Source organism: Daktulosphaira vitifoliae, unplaced genomic scaffold (genome assembly GCF_025091365.1).
Source record: "Daktulosphaira vitifoliae isolate Bord-2020 unplaced genomic scaffold, ASM2509136v1 Scaffold_1, whole genome shotgun sequence".
Lineage (NCBI taxonomy): Eukaryota > Metazoa > Arthropoda > Insecta > Hemiptera > Phylloxeridae > Daktulosphaira > Daktulosphaira vitifoliae.
Genome location: NW_026099572.1, coordinates 11,477,771 through 11,490,625, shown reverse-complemented (window position 1 = coordinate 11,490,625; position 12,855 = coordinate 11,477,771). Strand labels below are relative to the sequence as shown.

The 12,855-nt window shown below is 33.9% G+C and overlaps 1 protein-coding gene across 1 annotated transcript in view; it reads right to left on the bottom strand.

Moving 5' to 3' along the window:
• LOC126893987 (serine-rich adhesin for platelets) overlaps positions 1-12,855 on the bottom strand; it is a 30,920-nt gene that overhangs the window by 5,774 nt on the left and 12,291 nt on the right. The window contains exon 4 of the mRNA XM_050664595.1: positions 12,704-12,804. Within this exon, the coding sequence (XP_050520552.1) occupies positions 12,704-12,804 (101 nt within the window). The remainder of the gene's footprint in view (positions 1-12,703; positions 12,805-12,855) is intronic.

The following is a 12,855-nucleotide window of genomic DNA, read 5'->3' as shown; positions in this document are numbered from 1 at the left end:
AGTAAATTTTAAACTTAAATAATAATTTTAGACAACAGGTTTCAACCAATGGATTGTCTAACAATGACAAAGGTATGTTATTTTAGATTTATCATGAGTTAAATTAGCGACTAAGGTCATTTATACGGCAAATCACATAGTCCATACAAAATTGCACTAAGTTATCCGTTGTCGAGGCATTACTATGATTATTTTTATGTTTTTTCCTTTTCACAGTCACGGTCCGGCGAAATCCTCTTAAACGATCTTGTAGACTTAAGCAGAAAATGTGACACTGATAAAAAAATATACAATCTCTCACCCGTATAAGCTTCCGTACAGATTAATTCATGAGAACTCGTTTGTATTTCATGTTGCGACAATACAAAGGCAGAAGAGCTATTCATTTCGATATTTTGGCATAGACTGTCGTCGCGTTGTGTTAACAAAAATTACAAGTTAATCTAAGTTTGACAGATAATTAGTATTTACGATGTTGACGGTCATTTATTGTTGCTGTTCGATTATAATTACATGCAAACGTTTATTAACATTTCCCGCTGTGTGTTAATTAACGTTAATTTCACAGTCGTTTGTCAATGTCTGCTGTATACTATTGTCCGTCAGGTCGATGATAGTATTATAACTATTAAATAATCGACCAAAAGGAAAAAATTCTATCTAAACTCCTACGCTTTAATTTTTCTCTATTTAAAAATATACTTGCGCTGTACATGATTTTTTAAACTTCCCTTCAGACTGTTGTGCAATATAAACATACAAAACGTTCACGGAATACATGATATTGTTATTAATTTTTGTTTTCGCACAGTACTTTCGCTCTTTTACGCATACGACCGAACAACAAAAGAATACGTGAACGTTCTACTGGCGCTTGTCAAGATGAAAAATATTAAACACGCCGTTGAATTTGTATAACCATAGAAATAATAGTTATATTAATATAATATTATTGTACTATTGATATAATGCGCAGTGAGAGAGCAATCAAAATGTTAATACTATTAACAGACGAATTGAAACTACTTTCGTACCTAAGACTTTTGACTGGTAAAAAAAACGTTATTTGTTAATGATTAAAAAAACAAAAATCTTATTCAACATTATTATTATTATCGGTCTAAGCACAAGGATCATATATCACATGTGCGTATAATGTGATAAAAAATAAGTGTTGTTCCCGTGACCGGATACCGCATACCTTTCCGGACCACGGACTCCGTCGTCGTTGTCGTCTCTTGAAGATTTTTCCGTACTCGGCGGCAGTTAAAGAGCGGGGGAGGTCTCTATGATTGCTGATCGGTACGGCCCCTCCCGGTGATGTTCCAACCGGTTGAAACCACGCGGATCGAAACTCGAAGGTCACTCGCCTCTCTTATAGCAGCGATCGAGGAAAAATGCGCGTTTTCATCTCCGTGACTCGTCGCAGAAATGCGTGGAAAAAGATGAATAGTAAAAATAAAATAAAAAATCTAAACGGCGGTCGTTTAATTCGCGTTACTTTTTTTTTTTTTTTAGGAAAAATTACAGTCCATTACGAATACGTGTGCTGATACACGTTACGCAGTACTTTGCACCGAGTTTAAGATGTTTGCAATCCTCTTGAGCCATACTTTTCATATGGATATTGACACATAAGAAATTTTGAATAATTTTTTTTTTTATCGCGGTCTAATGTTCATGTCAAACGCATGCGCAGAAAAGCAATCGCGACTTGAGCCACCAGATTAAGCGTACGAGTCGACGAGTCAACTCTGCCGCGGTGGCGGAGGAATGTGGCTCTTCGGTCAACTGTTTTCGCTTCAGGCTCACAGACCGACGGTGTGGACAATGTGCCATCGAGTTCATAAAAAAACACTTGCGATATCGTCGAACGAACCGGCTAAAAAAATTATGTCCGGTAGTAAAGGTTAATCCAACTTTTAGATAAATCATCGAGTAATACAATTCATACTGGATTAATTACCCCAAGGAATCTTAATCGTGCATTTTTGTGAACCTTAAAACGTCACACTTTTTAATAATTACAATTGCACATTGTCCTATTGACCTAATGACATTGTTTATGTTTAATTAAGACATGACATATTATTTAAAAGTGAATGAGATCGAGAGACTTTAAAAATACCTACAAGTGCACTGCGCTCGAGATCGGATAATTAAAATAGAATTGTCCGAAAAGTGAAACCATATTGTATGCTATGCATGTTTCTTGGAGATGGTTTACACCGTTAATTTAACGTTTTCTAACAAAAATAGATCAATCATACAGTATGCAAACATACGCCCATCTAGGCGTGAAATATTTTCTAAACAAAAATACGGTTGTTCGAAAAACAATGCTGTTTACAGCTAAACCTCGACTCGTCTGATCTGAACAGTTAATGCGTTTTCGTTTTGAAGACAGTCAGTGTAAAGAACGTGCATCGATTAAAAAACGTTGGCCCCGTGATAAACGGCCCACGAAAATAATATCGTTATTCATACTATTTTGATACCAAACACATGAATACTTCTAGATGATGTTGTGATGACCGTCGACTCTCTACGAGTCACAAACACTTGCGCGTATTGAACATAATATACCAATCCGCTGGAATTGTACAAAACGACCGGATAATAAAAATCATAGTTACTTACGCAGACCTCATCTAGTAGGTGTAATGTATTGAGCTTACGGTAGCGAATACAGTTTTCAATTAGTGTTAAAACACATAGGCGTACATGGATGGAAAATAACACCAGCCATGAGGAAAGCCAATGCTAATACACTCGCGTATAGCTAACGGGCCCGTAGACAGGAGTATTTATGTAATTTTTCTATTGCATTATTCACGCACATGGCCGTCTGTACCCACTCGGACGTATATCACGTATTTAAGTAAACCGCGAGACATCCAATTTCTTGTATTATGTTACTCGGCTGTAAAACGACCGGAGTACGCGTTCGTGTAATTACAAAACTTGGGTGGGCGAATGAGTATCGTGTATGTCATAGAAAACCGATAGTGTAGCACGGAAAATAAATGGATAAAGTCGGCCAGAAGATTTATTGTGTGTGTGTGTGTGTGTGTGTGTGTGTTGCATGTTGATCGTATTCATACTAATTAAACGAATGTCGTGAATATCATTTGTTTTTTTATTTTATTTTTGCAATACTATTTGGTTCAAGGCCCGTCAAAGACAAATTGTAATTTAATGCTCGACTATCTAAAACTAGAAGAGGACCTTAGGGACGCTTACGGCGGTGCATAACGAACATAATGTTAATGCCACCGACTACACTGGTAATAATATTTTTTTGAGTTTCACTGTCACGTTACGGCCGTCTAATTGTAAATTACAACAAAAGTTTTCAATACAAACAACAGACAACATATATATTAATGTATATATTATTATTTTAGTTTTCAGCAAAAACGTGTATCTATTAATGCGTTTTAACTGACTCTATTGTATTGTTTCGAGAATAGTTGATTAAATATTATTTAAAGACAGCAATGCCACCGACACCTAGTACAATAGCAAAAACAGAAATATTTAAGTTCTACCCCAACTAAAACGTTATTACAAATTCCCTAAATCTAATTTAGAACTGAGCTAAATTCGGAACCTGCTCGTTATAAAATATTCAACCGTTGGCCGGCACATGACGCCTCTCAAAAACAGACTTTCCGAATAGAAATTAAGAATTTCTACACATAAGCTTCTACCGCCGACACATACATATATTTTACACTTAAAGTATACACACACACACACACACTACACGCATTAGTTACATTAGTAAACGCACTGCGGTGGCAGTCGAATTAAGTTTAATAGTATAAAATTATACTAGTGCCACTGTGTATTAGCTACTAGTATGTTATCCGGAAAAACGCGCTTTTGAATTCTTACAATTATTGACACGGTCCGGATTAAATGACCGTTTATGGCTCGGTCTTTGAGAACCGGATCGGATGGTTTATTAAAACCACAAGTTAAATAACGAGCCGATTCCTGCGTGTGTGCGATGGCATTTTTTGCACTACATTTTTTTACACGCGGCGACCGTGGAATGCATGTACGGGCACTCTTTGTACGGTCTGTTAGGACGGATTTTAATAATATCATAGTGTTAACAGCAACGTGGCTGACAAAAATAATACGCTGGGAACTCACGTACCGGCACGTTCTAAAACAGCACTACGAGTGCACCCACAGCTGCGGCACTCTGTGAACGGTTTATTTTTGTCTCTCGCTTCCCTTTGCCGTTTACACGAGCGCACGCCCTAAGAGCGTTACCGTCGATAATGCGATAGGAATAACTTTAACGGCACACATGCGGATATTCCGTCCAGCAAGTCCAACGTTATAGAGCTCAAGTGGCAATATATTATATTGGACAGACGAGGAACTCCGATCGGATTCCGTAAGCGGAGGGGAAGTATCTATGAGCGAATACGAGAATGAGGGGACTATCGGACACACGTCAATTACAAGGCCTATACTGTGTACAGCTCTAAATGTCGATGGAAAAAAGCGCACGGCAAACCTGAAACGCTTCTTCTTCGCTCAATAGGTAAAAAACGTCATATCACGACCCGAACTGCAGCAACCGGTTCCGGGACGCCCACCGTTGCGGCCGATGAGAATAATATGATATTATTACAATTATTTTGCCGTTGATCGACTTGTCACATTTTTTTTCCCATTAAAAACAACAAAGTACATGAAATTTTGCGTGTTCGACGAATCTCTCGTCGGGCATGAGAAAATTGGTTTCACAACAAAGCTCTCTACTGCAATTAAACGGCGCCGCTTTATAATAATTAATTAAATACGATAATGGTGAACGGTCATAGTTAGCAATAATTAACGTTACGGTTTTATGTAATAAAATAATGCAACCACTACGTTAGCCGTAATGACCACGAGACGCCTGTTTTCCCCGGACATGTAGTAATTAAAACAAGAAATTTCTAAAAAATGTACACATTTCCTCGAGTGGATTTTTGTTTGCTCCACACCGTGAAGCATGCGAGACCACATTTGAATATGTATCATATAACATTCAATGTTTCCGCTACCGGATAAAAACAACAACCTAATTTATATTGCGAAGACAACGTCAATTTGAAAATCAAACGGATTTTTAAAAACAAGAACGATTTACATGAGCTTGCAATGTAATAGAATACCACAAAAAAATAAGTCAACCTAATTGTTTTTATTTACCTGCAGGCACAATCCGTGAGATCGACTCTCATAATAAAATTGAAATCCTTATGAGCAATTTATCCTCACAGTCAACTCGATGTATGGAATAAACTTGAGTAACACAGGTAAAAAACGGAAAACACAATATTGTTAAAAAAAAAAACGCATTAACATTGACCGGACGGAAGAGAATCGCGGATGCGAAGATGTCGGTGCCAATGGTAAAACTGAGTTTGCCTACGCTGACTTGTGTGCACTAGTGTTATGTTTAAGAGTGCAGCTGGGCCGGTGATCGGTATAGAAGAGGGAGATTCTGGCTGGTAATCCTATGCGAACGGGTTCAACGTTTGTCGATTTCAATCCACAACATTAATATTTTGTAATGTAGAAAAAAAACAATAATGCACAAAAAACGATACATGTACCGTTTGAGTTTATTATAAAAGAAAAATATTAACTTATAGATGATAATATTTAACTGAGAATATCACAACAACAAGCTCCTAAGAAGTACCAATATTTAATCTAAAATAAACGCGTGAAAGTATTCTTTTTTCGTGCACATTTAATGAATTAAATTTGAATTTAATAGTCAAACTAGTCAAACACGAAAAGTCTTTTAGTTAATTTTTAACTTAACCATGTGTAAGATCGTGTACATATTAACAAAATCTAAGGAGAAAAAGACACATTGTATCTATTTTATTACCACAAAGATACTGAACATAAGCGTACGATTTACACGGCTAATAAAAGGAAACATCCAATTGATTTAATGGAGACAGACAACAATTAAAAGTGACAACCCAGACAATATGGCGATGAATTATGATAATCATTTCATTATCTATGCATAGTTCATAAAACGCACAACTACTATTTCAGTGTTGGCTGTAATTTCTATGATGTCAATAAATAAACTTAAGCTAAAATGGGAGGGACTAAAAGAGCAAAGGTCCGTCACAAAATTGGAATCACTCTCCTAAATTTTAAGTAAAGTTATGAGTGTTGATAATATTTCGGTACACGTTAAAAGAAAGTGTAAATATACAAACTGAAGAGCTACTTTAAAATTAAGCCTTGATCATATGAATAAAAAACCAATCTTAGTGTGACATTACGTTAAAAATGATTCTATCGAACAATGCATTATTAACGATTTGTAGCCTATGAAGAAATACTACAAAGTAGATGGTGCAATCACTTCGAAATCCATATATAAATAACATAATGTAAGAAATTATTCTACAGCTATTGTGTGGTGCATAATGTTGGTTTCGATTACATACAAATATAAGTATTTTAAAGTAGTGCGACAAATGTAATTGCACTGATCACAGGAGAAATAATTTCTTTACGTAGAATATTGTTATATCTCTAGGTTTAGCTTGTCATGTAACATAATATCCAAAAGACTCGTGGTCCTCTAACCCTAATTTTAATGCCCCGACATAAAAATGACTACTCTTTTAACTCAATTACATTATGTAATATACTGATATAGTTTTAGCATGACATTCGATCAGCGAGGTATTAACCTTTGATATTCGAAATAGTTGTGCAATCGACGCTAACGACAGATACAAAACAGCGCGTCCGACGACATTTAGCCTATTCATTTTGAACAGTAAAAAAAATTAGTGTTTCCTATCACAAGGAAACTAATCATTATGCCATTTAATACTGCATATTGTCATATGCAAAAACGAATGCAACCCGTTTTCGTCACGCTTGATAAAAAATCGATCGTTGGAATGTAATTTGTCGTGATTTTTTGCAACAACGTCCTTTGAGTACAATAATAAAAATTGCTAACCATCGTTGGCCGTACTCGGTTCTACTTTATTGATCGGGTAAAATGCTCTTCTTTTCATATTTTAATCCCACATAATATAAATTAAATTACGATAACAATCATGATGCAAACGATCCCACGCGCAGTTTCGGAGTTTGATTTCTTTCTCTACACCATCTACAATAATATTATTACAATCGACTGACATTTATGTGTGCCCACCGATTCGTTCTGATTTAACTGGCGTTACCCCTAATGTGTCAGCCAATACCTACACTTTCAGACAACTGTATATCAATACCATCACTTTTGCCTATAACATCATTGGCCCATCAAACAATAATTTTACTCTGAATTTGTTAACGTAAGTCGTAAATAATAAACAGACAGCCAAAAAACAAGCAAACGCCCATCTACACAGAAAGGAATCGAAATCGAAAGGGCGTGCGCGCCAGAGAAGGTGTACAAAATGATCACATGAAAACCGGTTAATCATTGGTATCTCACTTTTACATTAAATTTAGATTGTCATCGAATATTAGTATTTATAATGATTTTCTAATGCCGATTGGTAGGTAGACAGATTTGATGTTTGTCTGTAAACACATTGATGTTAGAAAAGCTATGCTTCATTTGCTTGTCTCTGCAAGTGCTGACAGCTTAAACACGACGTACAAAATAACTTGGTACTTTAGAAACTTTAACAACCTCATCTAGACACTACACGATTGTGGCGTTACAGTAAAAACTGTAATAGGAAAATACATAATTTTATTGCATCGGTCGTATGTATTTCTGTTGGTTGCACAACGGGAATCGTATAAAAAACATTCGCGTTGTCGTTAGACACGAAATCGTATAATTTTCTGTTATTAGCGAATTCATAAACCATGTACATATGTATAATTATAAACCCTTGAGCTGAAATCTTAAAAAGGGTATAGAGGATATTGAGACAAATCCTCGTCTCCCTTTCTTTTTTTAAATGGTCAGTCGACCAAATATCTCATTAATCTGTAAAAACGGATCGACTAATGAAATTAAAGTTGGTCCGTCTGTGTAAAAACGCGACAAAAATATGTGAGGATGATAATGGCGATAGGAAAATTCAATTAAAATAAAAAATTCCATCTCAGCTTCGCGTCTAAGCTATTAATAAATACTATTTCATTGGCGTTGCATAAAAATAAACCGGTCAACGGTCATTGTTAGCCGACAAAAATAATAAAATATTTTTATTGTGGTGGTCACGCTAAATTTGCGCTATAGACTTGTAGAAAACAAATTAACTGCTATTGGTTCCATGAGTTCTGACAATGATGCAAAAAATAAATAAGATAAAAACGTCGTACTGGATCGAATCGTAACTGGTGACAAGACTTATGTACTCTCCTATAGTCGGTGAGTCATGATAAATCTGCACACAACAATTATTGTTACTATTACATCATTTTGCCAAGGAAACCGAGGAAAACGAATTCCACGCGTTCAACCATAGGGCACGTAACGACACGATGTAGGCTTCAATATAATTTGTTTAAATCTATAATAATTATCAATTCATTTTTTACCAAGAATAAGTGGCCTAGAGGAATGAATTCGAAATGTATCATTGTCAGCCGAATACCTAAGAAATCGAAGTTCCCATCGTACAACGCGAGAAATAGACTGCGATAAATTATAATAAATCGTTTTTATACGTGTGAAGACCCAAAGTGTGATCAGAGAAAATTTTCAAACTATACTCACTGACCTTCGACCAATCCATTAATAATTAATACTTATTGGCGTTGTAGATTAGATTAAGTTTTGTTTGTCACAATACAATATCGTTCAATTTGTCAAATTTAATTATTTCAGAAAAGAAAGAAAATTCACGGGTTGTTTCAAAGATTCTATGAATTCGAAAACTTAACTCATTATAGTATATTTATAAACCATAAGTCACGATGCTAAACAATGAAAAAAAAAACAATCTAATAAATCAGTGTAAAGACTAAGATCAGAAAGATTTACAATTCCAAACAAGAAACGTCCAATCGAAATTTTTAGAGGGGCCTCCCTCATTATTTGTCATTATCATTCAAAATTCAATTTGAAATTTGTTGACAATAAAAAATTATTAACCATTTTTTGTTACTTACTGATATAAATTAACGTTTATGCGCGTCATGTTTTTTAATTACATATTGTTGTATACAATAGTTGATAAATTTTACTACGAAAGAGTTGTGAGAAAGCCTAAGAAACACTGTTGAAATCGGTTGTCTCTTTTTTTTTGACCATATCAATGAGTTAATATTTACATGTAACATTCTCGCATGTATAGTTCGTAATAAACTTTAGATCACAAATTGTTTTTTTTACATAATAATATCCGAGAAAATATGTTGACATTTTTCTCTTTTTTTTTTTACAGGTATTTTCTTCAACTTATTAACCCTTTCTCGTAACGTACCAAAGAGTAAAAAAACACACCGATTACTTAATGACGCAGAACATAATATTTAGATTTTTTATGTGCTCAGACCATTCGAGTTCATTTTGTCATAAAACTTGAGTAATTATTAGTTACTGTTTATGGGCGTATAAATTTAACAAGAGGTACAGTTTATGCGATAAGAGTCTTTGCACCAAGGCATTCGGCGAGGACTTTGGTCTATGTAAGAAGTTTGTATTATGATACTGTTGTAAACGTCAACAGCAACTACGTGTGTACACATAATGTTATGTACCAGTTGGAGGTCAGCCGTATTGTCGACAACCAACTGTTATTTTTTTTTTTTTAACCCTTAAAGTTTTAACGTACAGACCACATGGCTTGGCGATATTGTTACACGTATTTGCATTGTACCGGCCCACCCACAATTTGTCTCCCCTTGGCGAGCAACGCATTTTACTCGGGAAGAACGTGTAACAGTAGAACACTTGAGCTCTGACCTTGATCTACAAGTCAGGAGACTGACAATTTTAAAAAACTGTCGGCTGTACAATACACCGGCAAACGTTCGTTCGGTTGCTATATGGAATCGGGTCAAGAGTTTAGAATTTTTATTTTTTACCATGCCCATAAATAGGATAATTCCTCGCACACGACACACACTCGCGTGAGGCACACCAGTTTGTAAACTAATAATATCATTACTACGGTAAAGATTGTTATAAGAAAAATGACGCTATTTTCATCGTGTATTTGTACTTTTAATTTTTTACCTGGCTGACGTTCAAAATGCACTTAATTATTGAACTGGCGTGACGGCCGCACACAATAATATATTATGAGCTACGTAATGAGATAATGTCAGTGGTAATCTTGTCCACGTGGCATTTTAACGAACACGAAACCCACCGACGGCGCAATGGTAACAGCCGGGGCGAAATGTATTTTCATTTTTCTTTAATTAGACACAAATGACTTGGTACGGTGAGCAATAATACTTAGCAGTAAAAAATGTACCGCGAAGCCCGTTAACAGTGCGGTTGCTTTTTAGCATCACGTGAACAATGCGCAACTGCAAGTATTGCACGCAGATAGTGTGCGCGACTCGAGGAATTCGACTTGCTAAAGTCCGTACGATTTTATAATAACGTATATTATATGGGGACATATAAATTCAACAGTCAGAAGAAAAAGAAAACTGAAAACCATAAACAACACGAGGAAACGAAACGACAACCCGGTCTGCTACAGGCGACGACCGTTAGAAATGATAAACCTTTGAACCTTCAAGCACATTTTACTGTTCTTATCTCGAACTGACATTCCGTTGCATTTGAAAAAATATTTACTTGGCTATAATTTTTTCTTCTATTAGAATCGCAAATACGTCACCCAAATCCGAATTAGGATACAGTCGCATAATGAATAATAGAAGTTTTGACTATTATACACAAAATCAAGGACAAGCGAATTGAAAAACAAATCTTATTGCTAATTGACAATTGTCGGTTATTAGTAAAAAATTACATGACATAGCATATAACCTTCCTCATAGTAAAACTAATTGAATTTAAGGGAAACAAAATGGTATTGTTCAAAAGAAGTTTCCAAACACAACATACGACATATTCAATAGCTCAATATTAATCTACAGAATTGTAATAATTTACATTATTTAAATGTAAATAATTGTGATAATTTGCATTTTAACACTATACCTTGAAAAATAATAAATAAAAATTATCTGTCACAATAGGCAAAAAAAAAAAAAGGGTAAACAAGAAATATTCAGTTGGCAAAAATGTTGAGTTATTTATTTATTTTTTATAAATCATAAGAGTAATTTTTATGATTTGTCTTTAATACGGAAAAAAATTAATAATTTGTTTTTAATTTTTAGTTTTTTAAATAATATTATTATAGCCATTTTTTACAAAGAATTTTTATGACTCGATAAAAACTTTAATCATGTATTACGTCTCCTCTGAGAGCTATTGTTTGTGCCAGAGAGAACAGGAAAACCAACATAGCCCAGCGCAACGGAATGGATAGGAAATGAACTAATGCATAAATACATTTTGAATTATTAAATATAAATACCTGGACCAAAAGTTATTTAAGACTTTAGAACATGATGGGAGACTTAGTATTCAAAAAGTAAGGAAACAGATCAATTATTACAAAAAATGAGAACAATTAAAACCAGTTTCCTTACTTACTACATAACACCCTATACATAATGAAATAAAAAAACAAACGATATATCCAAAATTTATGATTTCTTAAACATAATTAATGACTCCGAACAATTATTTTTTTCTTGTATCCGATGTATTGATTTAGCTTTTTAATCAAACAAAAAAAAAATTCTTTTTATTTAGTAAATGATAAAACAGTCAATTCTACAATGAATTTAAACACTTTATATGTATATTAAATAAAAATTGTTTAATTTTTCTCGGATTATTTTTTCTCAGTCGTTTGTAAATAAATTTAAAATTTAATTTTCAATCAAAACTTTTACATTAATATAATATAATATAAATATAATTTTATTGGACACTGATTCTTCAGAATATGGTTAAAACAAAATAAAAAATTTACCCCCAGTCACTTAGTTTCAATGATCTATATACTTTTCAAAATGTTATACTACTTTCTATAACTTTACAATGATATAAAACTAAAACTGGAAAAAAGTTCTACTCATTGTTTGTGGTTTCAATAACTTTCCTCCGTCTATTGAAAATTGCAATAATCTGGTGCTTACGCCAACGTGTAGAGGGAGGGGTATTGAGTAAAGTATAGGTAGATAAAACACATTTTTGTTATTTCTTAGCTTTTATAAATAATAATCAGAATTTTCATTACATACCTGTAGTCGGAATCCATTTAGTGGGCAACATTTGAATTAACTCGAATAAAAAAATGACTCAATATTTAAAACGGATTTTTAGTATACAATTATATAATCATGAGCTTCATTAGTCTCCTACCGAATATAAACTGAAGTGAAAATGATTCTTGGTAAACAAATAGACTGTTGGTCAGTAATATCAAAACTAATTAATTTAGAAGATCACATAGAAATAAATTAACCGGATTAAAGTCTAACAATATTAAGTCTTTTAGCATAATATGACTCTTATCTTAAACGTCTAATTCGATTATCTGGACTCAAGGTACCATTTATAAATTTGAAAGGTGCAGGTAAATACCTTAATTCTAATTTTCACCATATAAAAATCATTAGAAAATTTATTTACCTTTTTTCAGTTGAAAATGTTTTTCAGCGTTATCTATAATTTCTTTAGATACGTTATCGATTGAGTTTTGGCATGTTATCCGGGTTGCAGGTTCTGGTTTGCTAAAGATAAATTAAGTTTATGAAAATTAAATCCAATAAATAAATAAATAA